Below are 18,719 nucleotides of genomic sequence, written 5' to 3' on the forward strand. Positions count from 1 at the left end.
CCAGTATCTATAAAGTAATATTTTTATAAACATCTTTACTAAAGATCTTTCTCTCTCAATCATTTGTAGGAGCCCAGAAAGAAGGAGCAGCTGGCTTTTTCAAAGGTGTTGGGAAAGGTTTAGTGGGAGCAGTAGCAAGGCCCACTGGAGGAATCATAGACATGGCTAGCAGCACATTTCAGGGCATTAAAAGGTATCAAAAATAGAATGAACAGAGTAGGGCATAAAACAAGAGGTGTATAAGTCCACTGATGCTAGATGCTCTTAATTTTTTTAATAGTAACTGTTCTGCTTTTTCAGGAGCATTCAACTTTTCGTTTGTCTTTGCAAATGCTGCAGAAAAATAATTTGTATTAAATGCGTTGTTATTTATACTGGTAACAATCCATTATCTAAGTTTGGTGTAATCATTTGATGATTAAAAACACAGTATTGAATCGCTACTAAAATAAGATTGCTCATCTGTCTTAGCCATTGCCAACTCAAGCTAAAGTTATATTTAAAGTTGGCTTGAAATACCAGCTCTACTTAAAGTTTCATAATCAAAACTACTTCCACAGCTATGACCTTGCATCTTACCCCTAATGCCCAGAAAAAATACATCTTTCGAGTTGGTAAGAATTTTAATTTTTACAGCATCTAGAATACCAGAAGAGAAAAAGTAAAATCCAAAACTAAAAAGTTTTTGTTAAGAACCTCTCCCTCTTTCACAGAACTTCAGCTTAAGTGCCTACTATGGCAACAGCTATGGATTGACTTGTAAAAGTGATATCATGTCTTATATGTAACTGAATAGAAGTTACTTTTGCACTACAGCAGATTAAAAAAATTAGAAAATATTTTAAGAGGTCATTAAATTGCTCATGTTGACTAAAGGTATAAGTTGATTCTCTTATTGCTGTTCAGGATTTAGACTATTAGTTCTTTTACCTCGTGCCCATTCTGGATAGTGTTCTGTCCTTTGTAGTGTCTTTGTGGTGATTATGAAATATAGATGGAGGAAAACATCAAAGAAGTTAGGAAGATTTATATAGCTTAGGGCTCTTTTTTTAAATGGGGAAGTTTTTTAAATTAAGAAATTATGTACACATTTACCTAGTCATATAATCATGTTCTGCACTAAGTTCTCCTTTGAAATAAATGTCATCTTGTGTACCAGCAAACATTCAGTAAGGGTACCTGTACATGTCATGGTGTTTAATCCTCATTAAATTAAATAGGTTTATAAAATTTAAACTTGTTTATTTTGGAGTGTCACATCAGTGTTTGCACATACTAGATTTTCAAGCAAATTAAGCCTGGTCCCTGGCCAGCACCACAGGAAAAGATATTTTAAATGTATATCATTATCCCTGCTACATGTAAACTGTTCTGAATTTGTGCCTTTTCAGAGTTACAGATTCTTCTGATGATGTGACAAGTCTGCGTCCGCCTCGTTTCTTTGGTGAGGATGGAGTTATTAGGCCTTACAGATTAAGGGATGGGACCGGAAGTCAAATGTTACAGGTGAAGAAATATGATCTGCTATAAATGAATTGAATGAAAAGATTTATATACATTTTTATTTTTATGTTTTGATAGGCAAAAATAGTCTCCCTTTAATACATTTTTATGCACACTTGGATACATTTTAATTTAAATTGTTTAAATTCTACTGTAACTACTGTGCTTATTAATTCAGAATGTCAAAGTAATGTTTTTGCAGTATCTGGGATTTTGTCATACTGCATCAGTTGTGAAAGTACTTAAATTTTTTTAACTGTTAGGCTTTAAAAAAATCTAGACTTCAGTCACTGTAGAAAGGAAACTGAACCATTTAACTTTAAAAAATTACAAATCATATTGTAATAATTAAAATATTACTAATAATCATTATTTTTGGAAGTTCATCATAATGTTAAAATCAATTACAGCATTTGGACTGTAAGCCAGTTCATTAATTAGGTAAAAATTTCCAAACATCAATTTTTCTTTCCTTAGAAGTGAAGCTGCATTTAAACATATCCATCAGTGGGAAATGACAGAACTGGCTGCACCACTATTAAATTGAGCCAACCAACAATGGTAGATAGGAGACTTAAAGCTTTATATTAAGAGATTCCACTTGAGCTACTTGGACAGTTTGCCAGAGTAACTCAGATCTGGAGATGAATTACAAAGAATTTAGTGACTTCCTAAAGTGTGGTGGATGGAAAAGTAATTCAACACATTGAAAAAGCCTTTGTCTGGCTGGAAGCTTTGATTCATTTAGACCAAGTTCTAAGAGATACTGGAGTGTGAAACATGAAATTAGACTCTGGTCATTTCTCATCCAACGCGCTTTAGGTCAAGCCCCTCCCTCCCCCCCGCCATTTTGAAACGTGGGGATACACGACATGCTCTGTGTGCTTTAATTAGAGCGCCACTCTAATTAAAACATCCGCACCCCTGGAGCACATGTATAAATGCCCTTAATTTTCATTGTCCTGAAGAGTTCTAATATAACCTATAATGAAAATCCTATATGAGCTATGATTCTCCTTCTCTGTCTCATGATTCAGCTGAATTTCCTGTGCTGTTGTCTTACAAAACGTACTAAAAGGCAGTGTACCCTTAATTGGCAGAGTTAAAATCTGCTATTTCTGAACTAGGTCTCAAGTCATCACTAATCTTCCTCTTTCTTCTGAGTTGATTTTTCAAGGGACTTTCCTTTGCTCTTGTGTCCTATAGTAGTAGTAAAGTAGAATTCTGACAAGGCTATAAGTCCAATACCATTTACATAAATTTGTGTAAATTTCTGTTGTTTATGCTCAGTCTTAAATTTCCAAGTGTTTGAGTTACTTGTGAAGAACTTTGGGGACAGGCTACAGCCAATGACTGATTGATAGACTGATTCAAAATGTGCAGTTTTACTTTTTATGCTCTCTAGATTCGTAGAGTGCCATTTTCTAAAGATGACATAGTAATAAAACCTGCCACTGCCATCCCAGCATCATCAGCAGCAATTTGAAAAAAAATGAACTTGTAAATCGTAACTTTCAGGGGTTTTTTATGGATTTTTTTAAAAATAATTTTGAAGACTTCAAGCAGGGATAGAAGTTATTCATATTGTTAGTCCTCTGGGAACAGGAATGTTACATTTAGAGTTCAGCTTCGTGGTAGACTCTTCATTTTTTTTTTTCAAACATGTTTTCTGTATATACTAGTCACTGTTTTTCCCAGGAGACAAGAACCCAATTTTTTTAAATTCTACAACCTTTAATTCATTAAGTCCTTAAAAGTATTTTGTTTTGTTTGGGAACAGGAGAGCCTTCCTGTATAACATAAGTTACAAAGTCCAAAGTATTTCATGTGGCTAAAATAATAATAGTTCCTTATGAAATAATTCTTTCTCTCATCATATTTTCTGATTTTATTGGTAAAATAAAGTCCATACAGATTAGACAAAAATCTTCTTTTAAAAATATACAAGATTTTTGTCCAATCAGTATGTTTCTTTTATTAAACATTAATTTACTACTTAAGATGGTTTTGGACGTCAGCTGACAACAGCAGAATGATTAGAGAAATGCAGTGATCTTAAGGTTGTTGTCTTGTGTTTAGCCATAGCCCTGCTAAAGGCATTGAATGTAGCAGTCTGCTTGTATGGAACAAACTGAAAAAATGTCAATGATTTCATACATTGTTGCCAGGTGTTAATAGTGTTCTAGCTTTGGTAGTCCAGAGATATGAAGACGACAAATTAGGTAGTTGAGAAAGAGAGAAGACAAGGCTTCAAGCATCATTGTGAGACTTGATGAAGGACAACTTAACCTCAAAAACTTGTCTCCTCTCTTTCCCAAATGTGCAAGTTGTTCCTGTAAAAAATGTCCTATTTCATCTAAACAATCTTGCCCCTCTCATTGTCAGGGTCATAACTGTACTGGAATACTCCTGTTGTATTGTCAATTCATAAGCCATTTGAGAATCATTTTTTGCCTTTTTTTTTTCTTGTTAAACTAACCTGTGAGCATAAACTAATACTTCTGCTTTTTTTTTTTCTTCCTTTATCATGCTTGCAGAAAAGACAGGCCTACAGGGAATGGACTGGCACTCGTAGTAGTAGTAGTAGTAGTAGTGATGATGATTTTGATGATGAGTTAGAATAATATTTACTGTTACAAATGCATATATTCTTTGTCACATTAGCTGGACAACTTATTTACAATACTAAATGTTGCTACTACTATAATTGCTATACAAGTATAAATTGACTGTTTTAAACCTTATCTTAAAATTGTACAAAACTGTAGGCAAAGAAGATGCGTAGTGGCAAAAGTTAAGCACAGGAAGTATGTTCTAGATTAAACCTTATTACAGTAAAATGGTAGTAAATTGCATCAAATTCTAGTTTACTATTGTGTGTCTAGTTTTTTTCCAGCTAAATTTCTATAAGGTTTATTTAAATAATGTTTTTCATTTTCATAAGCATTTTCTATTTAATTTAGATCACCGTTTGTTAGCCTCTTATAAATGTGTTCAGTGTAATCTTACTCAGTTGTACTGTGCTTATTGATATTAAAAATGCTCTTGAATATTTTATATTCTATTTATTTGATATTTCAAATATATTTTGTCTTCCTTTCTTTTGATAACAATAAATGTCTAAAAATATATCTAAAAATGGATTCATCTGTTCTGTTCCAACATCATAGCTCATATTTCCAGAACTACATTTTGTTATATCTTCATGATTATCCTAGAAAGGATAGATCTAAAAAAATCTTTAAAAAAATTAATCATTCTTTATTATTTTCATTCATTGCAACTTCAGTGTATTTCATTTTTAAATATTACTTCAAGTTTTTGCCTTTTTAGAATCTTAAAGTGAAGAAAATGTTGATTATCCAAGAGCCCTGTTACACATTCAAATTAAAACTTGATAGAACCCAGCTATAGAGTTGTTACACATTTTCAAGCACTAACTTTGTAGCTGATGCTCTTTTTGTAGCTAGATGGATATTTTTATGGTGTGACAATTACTTTGCATATGTGGCCAGTCTAAATTTACTGCGAGTGTAACCAGTTAATTGTGTAACATATGTAACATAGCAGGGACCTTAGTCCTAAATTCTTACCTGACATTTTTTGTTTTTCATATACTATAAATGAATCAGTGTGCATTTATATTTATATTCATATTTATATTTATATAGTTAAATTTATATTTATATTCATTTAAGGAATATATATTCCTTAAATGAATATAAATATAATGTTGTAAGAATGCACTGACATCTTGGGAAAATGCCACTGGTCTTATCAGTCTCATCACTTTTCTGTATAGTAACATGGAAAAACTTTAAGGTATTTCTGAACAAGTTAGAAGAAATGGAAGAACATTGATAAAACTTTCTCAGCATTTTATTGGAAATTTTGATGCGTTAGTATAACCGCTTTCTTTTTTTTAAATTAAGTGCTTTATTTACATTTCTATACTTATAAGTTGACCTGAACTTTTTTCCTAGTTGTTTTATGCTACTAAATTTAGTTGTATTGTAAAGAGTTTCTAGAGTATGCTTTGTTTATTAGTATTTTTTATATAATAACTTAGCTGGTTTGTTAAATATTGGCAGAATGACTGTGCTTTAAAACAAAAAGAACCTCATCATTAGTGCCAATTTAAATCTTATCATATTAAACAATAGTAGTTACTCCTATCAGTTGCATAAATGTAGAAGGAAGAATTAAATAACCTGGTGGGGTTTTTTTCATGGCATTGACAATTATTTTGCATTTAAAAGTTGCTACACAGTATTCAGTCTTGTGCAGTGAGCAAAGGGATGAACATTGATTCTAGATAAAAGGTTAAGGAAATTTGACGTAAGAGCTCATTTTAGATGGTGCAAAAGATATAATGTGCTTTGCACCTCTGATTAGTTTTGATACTGGAATTCTTAAGGCAAGTCCTGTGAAATCGGTTGGAGAATATATTGCATTTAATTACTTCCTTAAGATAGTGAAGAAAGAAGTATAGGCATATGTTAGACATCCATTTAAAACGATACAATGATATATTTAATTGAATACATAGTGAGACGAGTAGGCATTCTTTAATCCTGAAAAACAGTTTTAAATTAATCTTTCTGAAAAGGTTACCAGTATGCTATATTACAGTCAGTGCTATTAAGCAATAACTTTAAATCAAATATCTGACTTTTTCTTTTCCATTTTAATATGTATAGTTGGTTTCATTACACCAATATTTGTATTCACTCCAGTTTCCTCTCTTCTCTGTAGTAAGCCATCTGTCAACCTTCAACCTAGCGAATTTAAGTTTCATAACAAAAACTGGGATAACTTTAAATAAATGGAAATGTAGTCACTTTCAATTTGACCATACAGAGTAGTTCTGTAAAAATTGCATGGCTGGTTCCAGGTGACTGATGATTCAGTTAAATTTGCATTATGCTAGGCCATCTTACAAGCATAATGGTCCAACTCTGAAATTGTCCTTGGACCTAAAAGTAAAGTGTTTTTCCTATTTAAATTAAAGATTGGGGAAAATATTCTGGTTGTAAATGGACATAATTACATAGAGTAGAAGATCATTTGCTTACAGTTGTGCTGTTTTTAGTGTCATTATTCTAACTATCACTGCACTTTTTAAAGCATTTTTATTGTACATGGGGAAAGAAGTCTGTGCATGCATGCAAATGTGTGTGTGAGTGTGATTTGCCTCATCACAAATAACTTTTTTGCTGAAGGCATGGAAGTAAACCTGTGATCAGTATAAATTGGGAGTCACCATCCTGCAGGCTGAGTCCCGCCCACAGACGCATTTAATGTGGTGCTTTAGTGGCGGGGGACATTCAGCGGCAGTTGCAATCCCCATGCCGTTATCGGAAGAAATGTCAGCAGCATCTATATATATATGGGGGGGGCAGGGAGGCGGGGGGGAGAGAGATCTAGTTGTGTGTGTCTATATACACACACATCTAGATGTAGGCAGCGTGGGGTGATGGATAGAGGCAGCAGCCACCCCCACACTGCCTAGATCTAGATCTATGTCTACAGATATATTTGGGTCAGAGGCAGTGCTAGGACTCGACTAATATATGTCTTTCATTTGAAGTAATGTCATCAGAAATTTTCAGGGGTTTCAAAAGACTGATTCTTTGCACTGTGAGCATGTATATTTTTTAAATAATAAGCTACATAAACCATTATTGGAGTGTAACTAGTGCATTTTATCAATTTGTATAATATATTGTAATAGCCTGTTTTAATTTTCTGCTGCACGTCTTCTCTCTCCATTCTTCACTAATGTACAGTACCTCCACTTGAGGAATTTAGAAGTAGTCCACTATTGTTGCTGAAGATCCGAGAACTGAAAGTGAAGATCTTTACTTAGGCCACTAGATTTTTCTTTCAGTAGCAGTGAAACCAATTTGCAGTTCAGATTGGCTCACTCATTTTATTTACTGCTTCATTTGTTTTGGGGCCCTGGTGAATTAATTTAATCTTCTAGCACTTCTCTCCCAGAGGTGAGAACTTTTCATTGGGGCTGTAAACCTTCTTTTAGATTCCACAGACACACCCCCCATACAGTATCTCTCAAGTTCCTCTGCTTGGCCTTGAAGCAGCAGAGATGTCCTGCAGGCTTCAGGCCAATGCCAAGGGCTGGAAAGGTTTTCAGGGTGTATATATGGGGTAAGCAGTGCCCTTTTGTCAAAAGCCACTGACCTGCTGTCAGATGCTGTCAACCCACATCCTTCCAAGGACAGGGAAAGGTCAGGGGTGCCATGTAATCTTAATCTAGTGACACTTGAGCTGGGGCTTCAAATTAGGTGTGTAGGGCGTGTTTGACCATGGGCACAAACATTCTCAAGGGGAGAAATCCCATGTTTCAGTAAGTCATGCAACTTTCAGAAACCCTGAGTTCCAAAAAGGCAAGAACAAATATCCTGTTCTCTATGCTTCGTAACAAGGCTGTGTAAAATAAGGGATTAACCCTTTTTTCCATTTTCCTTCCCACTCTTAAAGAGTGTTTCCCAGAAGGGCTCTGTATCCACTTCATTCCCCTTCCTCCATCCCTTCTACTATATCTAAGCATAAAGACAATTCTGTTACTTCTGTGAAGTCCTGTCTCAGGCTTCTGCATAGTGGCAGGCGGGCTCATGAAAGTTTGCCCTGTCATGGAAAGGAGCTCAGAATGTCCTCATGCTGGCTCCATGTTAAAACACAAGGAACATTTCAGATACACTTATTACTACAACAGAAACACTATCGTGAAACTACAGGGGGTAAGTCAGAAATCTCTTTATATGTTTGAAATAACTCTTGTTTTACACAGTAAATCCATGAATATTATCTGCTAGCCAACTTGGGACAACAGGCCTGTGTTCTTTTAGTTCCCCTGGGACATTTGGAGGCTGTTCCCATAACTAAAGTGTTTGTTACCTATACTCCTCTTTAAGTGCAGGACTTCCAAATGTCATGCCATTTTCCTTCAGTGTATATACCTAGGGAAAGGTTCTGCACATGCAACACCAAAACGTTATATAACATCACAAAGGACTTTGGGGAAATAAGGATGGTGTAGCAGTAGCCCCACTAATGAAAGACCTGGTCACGTTTTCAGAAGGTCTTGTAGACTACACAAATGAAGGAGATACTAAATACAAATTTCAAAGCATCAGACATTTGACTCGGTTTGAATCCTTCATGTGACTTGTTGCAAGAACAAAAGTTAATGGGTATAAAGAAGTAATGTCACATCCATGAATACTAAACATTCATTGAAAGATTTTGTCATTCAAATACCAGGTAAGGATCCATCTCTTCCAGAAAAATGAAGAAATCAGTAGCTCAGCATGTCATTATGAAAGTCAGCATAGCAATCTATTGGTCACTTCCAACACCATGAATATTCAAGAAGAGACTGTTCCCCAGGCAGAGTTAAAATCTGGAACAGACATTTTCAAGGAAACCTTGAGCTCCTCTATTTTTTTTGCAAACCACCAAAAATCTTCAGTATGGCAAACATAAGATGAAGATCTGTGTATGAGTCTTTGAAAAATTATTCCACGTTCCCTGGTCACTCCACCAAAACATGTGTGTTTTGGTGGAGTTAATTTACTGCGCCCTAATACCGGCACACGTGTAGACTCTGACACTTTACTGTGGAGTTGACTAATTAGTTCTGCAGTAGAGGGCACATGCAGATGCACCCCTTGTTCCTATGGGATTACTGCTTGTTTGTTTGTTTCTCTCAACACTGCTTCTCTTTTTCCTTCTCCCCCCTCCTCTCCCTTTCCATCTTATATTCTCATTTCTCTTCTTATGTTCTGCTTTCTGTACATCCTTTCTGAACATCTGATTAAGTGAGCTCACAGAATCTTGTTCTCTACACAAGCATACATACACAGAGAGCAAATCTACCCTGCCTTCTACCTGACTTCATACTAACATAGCTAACTACATTTCTGTATTCTCCATACCTAGCATCATAAGGAGGATCTGTGTGTAGTCACAGCAAGGCCCCGGACACCATTTACACAGGTATCTCCATTCACAAATAATATGCCAATTGTCCTGGTATCAAAAAAACCCCTAATTCATGATGTCCAAGCTGCTGGGAAAGATTTATTGCAACAGATTGTTCAAAATCAAAAATCTTCTGAAAATAATGGAGAGGACTGAGTGGTATGACCTGGCTATAATTGTACCACCTTAGCAAACATTTAAAAAGATCCAGAATCTCTTAAATTATTCATTTCCTGGCATAGCTCTTCCATAGGCAGTTATTTCCAGTGGCTAGCATAGTGGGTACCATACATCAAATAAACTCCTTGGGGGGTGGTTCTTAAAATTGTCCCACAGCATTTCTTCCTGAAAACAGGCAACCTCTCCTCAATGCCCCAGAGCAAAATAACATTTCATTCCTTAATCACACCTGAAAATAAATGCAAAAAAACCAAAAAGTTAACATCTAATTCAATATATATCTTTGTATGCTCCCAATGGAAGTGACCCTTAAAGAACAGAGAGAATAGATTTCTCATTGACAGCCATATTGGTGACCATGGACATGCAGACTCAGGACATTTGTCCTTTTAGTTCAGTACCTTGTCTACAATGGAAGCCAACACCAGTTACTTCAGAAGGAGGTGCAGAAAACCTCAGCACAGGTCACAGGGGAAGTTTCTTTTATTTCCCATTAGAAATGTATATATGAAGTTAACCACAGTTTAAAACCTGGAAATAGAAATACTGTCCTGGGCAAAGACGTTTCTGCTGCTTATCAATACATTTTACTTAAAGGATACAGAAAGAAGGAACTCTCATTCTTTTTCTACTCCTGTGCTGGTCCAGTAGGCACTTCAGATACCCAAGGAAACTGCAGAAAACACCAATGCACTTGGAGGCTAGTTCTCTCCAATCGGACTTGAGTAACCTACAGCTAATATCCTAGACATTGGACAAGGAATGCTGTTCAGCAATTCACCATTAAATTAATCGATACCTTTTTGGTGTCCAGGCAAAACTCAATCTGAAAGTTTCATTCATAGACATTTGAACTTTATTTCTAGTGGAAGTTCTCTGATTCTTAATTTGTACTGTGCCTTGCAGTGACCAATGAGGTTCTGGATGTTACTGTAATCCAATAGTAATAATAAACACAAAGTTCTGATTTTTTTCAGTTATACTAAAGCTTTAGTCCAGGATAGTTGAATGAAATACTGTAGCCAAGTACCACTGAAATGGAGCTAACAGCTCTAGTTGGGGTGTTTAGGCAGGCATTTTAGATTCTCCATCCAAATGTTATCAGGTGTCAAAAATCAGAACAGCAGAAGAGACGAACTGGTGCCTCACCTTACTACTTTCCATTTCCCTGAAAATAAAGAGTTGCAAGTTAGCTTTCCCTTATTGAGATAAGAACCACACTGTTGCTGTTATGGAGAAGGAAGAGAAAAGTCTTACTGCTCCAGATGCTTCTTCCCATTCTCCAAGGGGAATCCTCATCACAGGTCTTGGGAAAGTGTTCTGCTGTCATTTTGTTTTTATCCTTAGTACCATACTGGATAGTTGCGCCATAAATTTATTATTCCTGGTGGAGTACACATACCAATTTTACTTAGTCTCCCTTGATGTCAAAAATGCCAGGGCCCTAAGCACTCAATATTACTGAAAGCAATTTATTAAAATTCCAAACCAGAAGTCGTGCTAGGCACCTGGGAATCTGTTTGTAAAGGAGTCAGGCAGTCTAATGCCACCATGGGGGAAAATGCACCTCATCTAAGGCATGAACCTCATTAGAGGACTATTTACAGAAGAATGAAATCACTTTGCAAAGGCATCCTTCAGTAGGAAGGTTACTGGTTGGTTCCCAATGAATTCTTTAAGTTACAAAGTTGTTTTTTCGCCCTGTGTACAAAGCTGTAGCACAAGCTTTTGCTCAGGAACTTCTAATTCTTATCCTCACTCCTGCTTTTATGAATCACTGCTCTCTAGTTCTCATTTATGATGAATTAGGAGAGCATGCTTTGCAGCAGTGAGATGCTTCTTACCTGATGGGTTTTTTTCTTTTAGCACTTTCTTTCCTCCTTCAATCCTCCCCGTGATTGGGATACAGTTAATAATTTGAAAATATTCTAAAGGCAGACTTGAACATATAATTACATTAAGATTATTTATTTATTTATATGAAGTCAGGTTGTCTTCATGCTAAAAATGGATTGGTAGAGAATTTATGGAACTTCTGAACATCTCTTCTGCTGGCCTGAGCTGAAGGATAGAGGATGCACCTAAGGGGATGCAGCAGTGTGATGGCACCCTCCTTTGGCTGTGCAGTGCAGTTCCTGGAGCATACTCAGTGAGGGCCAGAGCACCATGACTATGGCCACTTGATTCCCCTTTTTTCCTCTGCCATTGAATTCAGGAAGGAGGAGGGCAAATGGCTGTGGTACTTGCATCCTGGGCTTCGGAGCCATGCAAAAGCAGAAACTCTAGGAGGCGCTCAGCTGGTGATATCAGAAAGCTCCCGGCATGTATGGTACTCCAATAAGAACTTCTGACATGCTGGTGAGCTTCAGTACCTCTCTAAGTGCAACCACCAACAGGGGTGGCTGCTCCTCCCTCCTAGATCTGTCCATTGAAGGGCAGGTTTTATTTTTGGAATCTCCAGCAACAATATGGCTTCTCCCTTCAGGTTCAATAACTGGGAGCATTAACCTGTTAGTGATGAGTGACAATGGAAAGTGGCCAACAGAAAATTGTCTGGTATAGTACTTGCCATTCCATTCAGTTAGCATGCTTTTTCAGCTACATTTGAAGAAATGTGACATAATATTTATGATTGTTGTTTTAATTTTTTGCAGTCTTTTGTAAGCTTGTTGTTACATTTTACCACAGTTAAAAATTACCCTTTTACCTTTGAAATCTTTAAACATCATTTTGTTTGAATATCTTGCATGCCATTTGCAATTTCCAGGAAAGCAGTGCATTATAGCAGAATCATAAAGTGGGAATGTACATTCAGTGTTATCTTTCCATTGTGTGCAGCTTCCAAATCAATGGAAGGGTTTCATGTTCTCCAAAACAATGGAGACAGATGTGTTGGGGTGAATATGCATATTTTTAATTATCCAGCTGAGACACCGTACATATTGTCCTGCCAGAAACTGCATGCGCAGATGCACTGGTTGGCAATAGGTGTGATTTGTTTAATGGCTCTCCAAATGCGGAAAATATGGTAAAACCTCTCAAACCTTTCCAGGAAATGTGTATATTCCGCTTATCCAAACTGTCTACTGCGCTGCATGTGGAGGTTATGGATTTGGTTTGTGTGCCTACTTGTTCTGAGGGTTGTTTCAAAGATAATTTAGTCTGTCTTTTACATCAGTTTGGTGAACACTTAAACATTTGCTAAAATGAATGGGGTAATAAAACCTTTACAGAGAATTTCTCTGTAAAATATTTACGGAGAATTTCTCTGTAAAATATTTACGGAGAAATATATGTATATATGCATTTATGTAAATTAACCATTGGTCCTTAGTGTTTAAATATGGCATTCTCACCAGTAAATTAGTACAGAACTATGTTTTTTCTAACAAGTTTATAAAAGTGGTTCCTTGAGCAATGCTGCTATACTGTAGACTAAAATATGAAAGTTCAAATCTTTATACATGAATAATTCAGTTTCATTTGGGGAAAAATAGAATTACAAACATAAGGATGAAATTCTGTCCCCAAAAAGGTCTGTAGGAGTTTTGCCATTCACTTCTGTGGACCAAGGTTCCACCAGAGAGAGAATTTTTGACTAAAAGGGATCGTTATTTTATTTTCTTAATCTAAGGTATATTTTAATTTTTGCTTTGTGTCCAGTCCTTAGTTGAGGGAATGGAGAGTAGCTGAATAAAATAGCTGGTATTTTGTACAGGAAACTGTAACAGGAACAAGCAAACATTACATCCCTTTTATTTGTATTTTTCTAGCGAGATTTGATAGTGATGTTGTTATTCACTAAAATTCTAAACCAGTGTAATAAAACTAGTGCTTTAATGGAACCCAAAGGTTCTTAACATTTGATTTACATATCACGGATAAATTAATGCAGATTTGAGGCTGTTTGGGGATGTTTCCTTCTCCAGAATTTTGAGTTTAGTGAAACTCAAAACCCTGAACATTAACGAAGGAAGAGTTAAGATACCAGTCGGCATATGCTAGGTTACATCCTGTTATGGGAATAGCTGAGTTTTTAGTGGGGACAAAAGAGTCAATGATATGAGTTTCAAGCCTGTGCAAAAGAAACTTATGAAAATATTATGGGGAAGGATGGTTTGGTTTCATTTGACTTCTTTGTAATTTGAAGGCTGTATTTGGGGCACCTCTTGTTTAAATGATCCTACATTTGGATCGCTGTTCATACCCTATACCTTCATGAACAAATTTCAAGGCAATCTGACTAATTGTGCAGATGTTAGAGCACTTGCTTAGAAAGAGTCAAACTATAAACAGAAAGAGCTTCTTAACCTAAACTGTAGTAGTGCTTATACACTGATATAATGCCCTTGTGTGTTTTTTTTTTTGTCTTGTTACATTGCCTTTTTTTTTTTTGTAAAAAACTATCATATAGCAAAAAATAAAATCCTTAGGTCACACAGAGTTCACTTCTGTTAGCTTGTAATAGAATTTGCTGGTATCATTTGAGAATGACTTTTTTATTGTATTAATGTGTACAATGATTGATAACCAATAGTTAGTGGTAATTTAAGAGAGAACTGAGTTATGAGGCATGCAAGTTTTTGGAAGCTTAAATACCAGTTCTCTTATTTCAAGCTCTGTTTATTTGTAGTTAACGAGTTTTTTTTAGTTTATGGAAAATAAAGCTATTAACTAAAATATGCAGGACTTTCTTATGTATTTACAATGTGTTTATTGATGAAAGAGAAATGGCTTCTGTCCTCTTCTCAGCATAACAGGATCCAAATTAAAGGAAACGTCTTAGGATATACGTTAGAATGCTCTTGAACTATCGAGAGTCATCACAAGTAAAGGAGCTGTGTAAGAATTGAAGCTGAAAGAGAAACCTGTTTCTGAATTCTATATAATTTCTCGCTGAAACTCCTATGTCTGTTAAGTAAAACTAGGATTAGGGGGTCTCAACACTTGGAATTGAAGAGTCTGATAGTAACTAATTTAATTAAAATTAACTTGTGAATAATGAAAAGATACATCTATAGTATTTGCAGAATCTATTATAAAGAAGTTTGGAAATTGAATAAATGAGATAGAAACATACTGTCCATCACATGACCTACAATAACTAGGCCATGTTTGACCGTACAGCTCATCCTATAGATGTCATTTTTAATGATAAGATTTAAATATTTAGAGTATTGTCTATGTAGAATATGCTAAATATTAAATATTTAGAATTTAAAATACATTCTATAGATACAGTTTTAATAATTAGAAGCTACAGAATTCTTAAACGAAACAATGATTCAAATGTGCAATGCGGTAATTAGGTTGGTCCTAATTAAAGATGGGAAACAGAGTCCTCCTGATTTAGTTATTTTAAACCTATTTCTTGATAAGAATTTCAGTTGTATTGATCTACCCAGATTGGAATGTACTGTAAATATGAAGAAATTTGAGTTTAGAATTATATTTTGATTTATTTTAGCTCTTGCCAAGCCATTCATCATTAATGTCAAGGAAAACTCAGATTTATTTGAGTTACTGTATTAACAACAGTCAATTAACTTCACGTAAAATTTTCTAAAGATCAAGTCTTTATGGCATAGATAAGGTGTCATAACCCTGTTAGCTGTATTCTGATTTGTTTCTTTTGTGTTGTGAGTAGTTTTATTCTGCTTATGAAAAAGGTTGGATGATGTGCTTGGTTAAAATGAACATGATTTAGATAAGTTTTGAGTAGACAAAATTTAAAAAATATATCAGTTAATATATGGGAAGCAACAGAACTTTTTTTTCTCTTTCTCTTAGAAAATTGAAAATGGAAGATTTGCAAAGCTCAGATATATTGCACATGCAATGGTGAATAACACAGATTTGTTAATGGTAACAAAAAGGTAAAGATTTTCATCTTTCAATAAAATGTACTAATAAACCATTGCAACTTTAATTATTGTTAATAGGATAAGCAACTGTACTTATTCCATGGTTAAGTAAGTGTTGGCATATGTGTGGATATGAATATGTGTACATCCAATATGGACAAAATGAATTTAGCATCCTGTTACTTACCTTATTTGTTGTTCTGTCTGGCACAGAATTACTGCCTTATATAGTTTCTCTATTCTCTCTAATCCAGGGGAGGAAGATGTGTTTGATTTCATATTTTCTATAGCTGAGAGAGAGATGGGCATTTTATCAGACTGAAATCAAGGCAGCTGTGTGTGGACTCAAGAATTAACAGTTATACAGCATATTGCAGGAAAAAGAATAATACAGAAGAGTTTGTTTTTTAGAGGCATAAAGTTCCAGGTTTATCATAGAAGACGGTTTGTGTTATAAATAAGTACATGAAACTGAATAACTTGGTCTTCTGCAAAATTATGCCTTATTTATATTGCAGATAGCTTGAGGGAAACTACTTGAAATAATAAACAGCTTCACTGTAGCCAGCTTTTAGATCCTAATTTCTTGAAAAACTAAGGTTAATTTTTTTCTATATAGATTTTTTTTTAATTATTTGTCGTACTTTATTTTTGCTAGTGGTGTTTTGTTTGTGACAAAAGGAACATTTGGACAGCTGACGTGTGAGTGGCAGTATACTTATGATGAGTTTACAAAAGAGCCATTCATTGTTGATGGAAGAAGATTACGTATCGAAGCCAAGGTATGATGGATGCTTGGTTAGTGGAACAAAATATGAAAACATTATTAGTTATCATTAAAATCGTTAAGTTATTTAAATATTTTTATGATCAATTAGTTCATTTCTAGCTGCTGGACTCTCTCCTAGTCTGAGATGCATTTATAGCAGGCCAAGACTTATCATGACAGTTTGTCATGTCCAAACCAACTTCTGCTCTGACTGAGCTGGGAAACCTGAGTATTTAATTTTTTAGACTTTAAAGTCAGTAAGCTTGAGTCCCTTTTCTTCTCCTTTTCCATCCATATACTTATTTCCTGGAGGACAAGGTTTATTTAAATAAAGCATCTCTCCGGACAATTTAAACCCTAAATAGATCTCTTACAGCTCTCTCTTTCTCTATTTGCTGCCTTCATTCCAAGGGTGATGGGCCTCACTGTGCAGAACAAGCAAGTTGTGTCCAGTCTGCTAAAATACCCTTTCAAGAATTATAGAAAAGCACCTTACTTACCTTACAAAATTACTTCCAGCACATAGAGGAAAGAGTATGAACAGCCTGTTGTGGCCTCTAGTTAACCCAACATCCATCCCATCTCCCAGTCAACTTCCATAAGCTGACACACCTCTAGAAACGTTACTGAGAGGGTGTTCATTAATCCTCAGGACACGAGATCCAAATGGCAAAGGTGTCTCCCCTGATCAGGGCTTCACTTGGAAAAATTCAAATATCTTTTCTAAATTCCCTATCCCTTTGATTGATAAAGAGTCTAGAATCCTCTCTTGGGAGCAGGAAAAAGAGATTACCTTTCCATAGATTTCGTCTGTTGGATTTCAAGGGACATTGGGGCTCAGTACCTCTTAATAGGATGCACCACAAAAAGTATCATGGTCTCAGAAGAACTGTCAATTCTAGAACAGAGTTCACAGAATATGAGTGCTTGTATGAAGAGTTGTGCCCTTATGTGAAGGCAGCGGTTAAATTTGGGCGTGGGGGTTAGCTGTTTGATTAAGGCTTTTATTACATTAAAATAACATCTCAAATTTAGATATTATAAACAGTTAAATTTGTAGACTATACATTGAGGATTACTGTTGAAGGATGCTTTTTATGATCCTGTTTGCTTTACAAATGATAACTTTTATGAATGTTCTACTGTTGGTGCACAAGTACTCCATATGCTCAGGTTTTTGGCATCTTTTGGCTATAGCATGCAGAGACTGTTGACTTTGAGATATTTAGGAAATAAAGAAGATGGACCATGCCAACTATCATTCAGTTCTTCTCATTGCTTCCTAGTTTCTAGTCAAAGTGGCTTGAAGATCATAGTTTGTCTGCTTAGCAGTTCCTACTTCTTACATTAATTAGATATCCTGTTAGTTAATTGCCAGCTTACAGTTTCATTATAAATGTTTCCGTTTGTTTTTCTTTACCTAAATAAGATGCTGTGCTCCAGGAAGTTAAGCTTCTTGGGTCCCTGAAATAAATGGGAGGAAGTGAAGCCAACAGGTGATGTTTAGGAGTGCACTGAAAAAGATTTTTTTTGCCGACACCGACAGCCAATTATTAACCAGCCATATCGGCTGATACCAATCCAATAACTGGTTTACAGGAATGCAGCCAGGCAGCATGGAGAGCAGCTCCCTGCAGATAAATCTGGGGGAAGGAAGGGGCACAGGGGAGGGCAGAAGTGGGGGGGGGGCAGATCGACGCCCCCACAGTGAGGGAGGGAGTGGTGCAGGTGCTTGGGGGTGCTGCCCAGCTAGGGCAGTGAATGGAGGCCGGGGCAGGGAGCGAGACAGCCACGGGCAGCTTGTCTAGGGTATCAGCATAAAAAATGGTGGTGGGGGCGCTTGAACTAAAGCTCGTCGAATGAGCTTTATTTAGTTCAAGCATCACCACCACCATTTTTAAGTGTGGGGATGCTTTTAAATTGAGCAGGGTGAGGGTGGATGTGGACTGCTTGCTAAGGACTTGGGGCTCTCTGCTCTTCTGCCTTTGCCCTGAGGGCTCTGCGTCAGCTGCGTGTCCCCTGCTTGCCTGGCAGTGGGGGCATAACTCACCACCCCCACTGCTGCCAGGTGGGCAGGAGACACGCAGCCCGCATGGTGCTCCCAAGGAAAAGGCAGCAGAGTGGAGAGCCCTGAGCCCACAGTGAGCAGCCTTCATCTAACCCATGCACAAATCGGGGGGGGGCATGCATCCCCCAGGGGGTGTGCGCAGATGTGGGGAGCTGTCCCCATCCCCTGCCGTGCCCCCTGGATGAGCCATCCACTGCTCCATCCTGCCCTGGCCCCAGGTCCCATTCACTGCCTTGGCTGGGCAGCGCCCCCAGCCCCTGCCACATTCCCCCTCTCACAGTGGGGGCCTTGATCTGCTCCCACTCCATTCTCTCCCCAACCCCCCTTTCCC

The 18,719-nt window shown here is 36.6% G+C and overlaps 1 protein-coding gene across 1 annotated transcript in view; it reads left to right on the forward strand.

The window, feature by feature from the left end:
- VPS13A (vacuolar protein sorting 13 homolog A) overlaps positions 1-18,719 on the forward strand; it is a 186,351-nt gene that overhangs the window by 163,018 nt on the left and 4,614 nt on the right. The window contains exons 67-70 of the mRNA XM_006035364.3: positions 70-193; positions 1,392-1,506; positions 15,478-15,563; positions 16,210-16,333. Coding sequence (XP_006035426.1) covers positions 70-193; positions 1,392-1,506; positions 15,478-15,563; positions 16,210-16,333 — 449 coding nt within the window. The remainder of the gene's footprint in view (positions 1-69; positions 194-1,391; positions 1,507-15,477; positions 15,564-16,209; positions 16,334-18,719) is intronic.

The sequence above is a fragment of the Alligator sinensis genome, unplaced genomic scaffold, assembly GCF_000455745.1.
Source record: "Alligator sinensis unplaced genomic scaffold, ASM45574v1 scaffold728_1, whole genome shotgun sequence".
NCBI lineage: Eukaryota > Metazoa > Chordata > Crocodylia > Alligatoridae > Alligator > Alligator sinensis.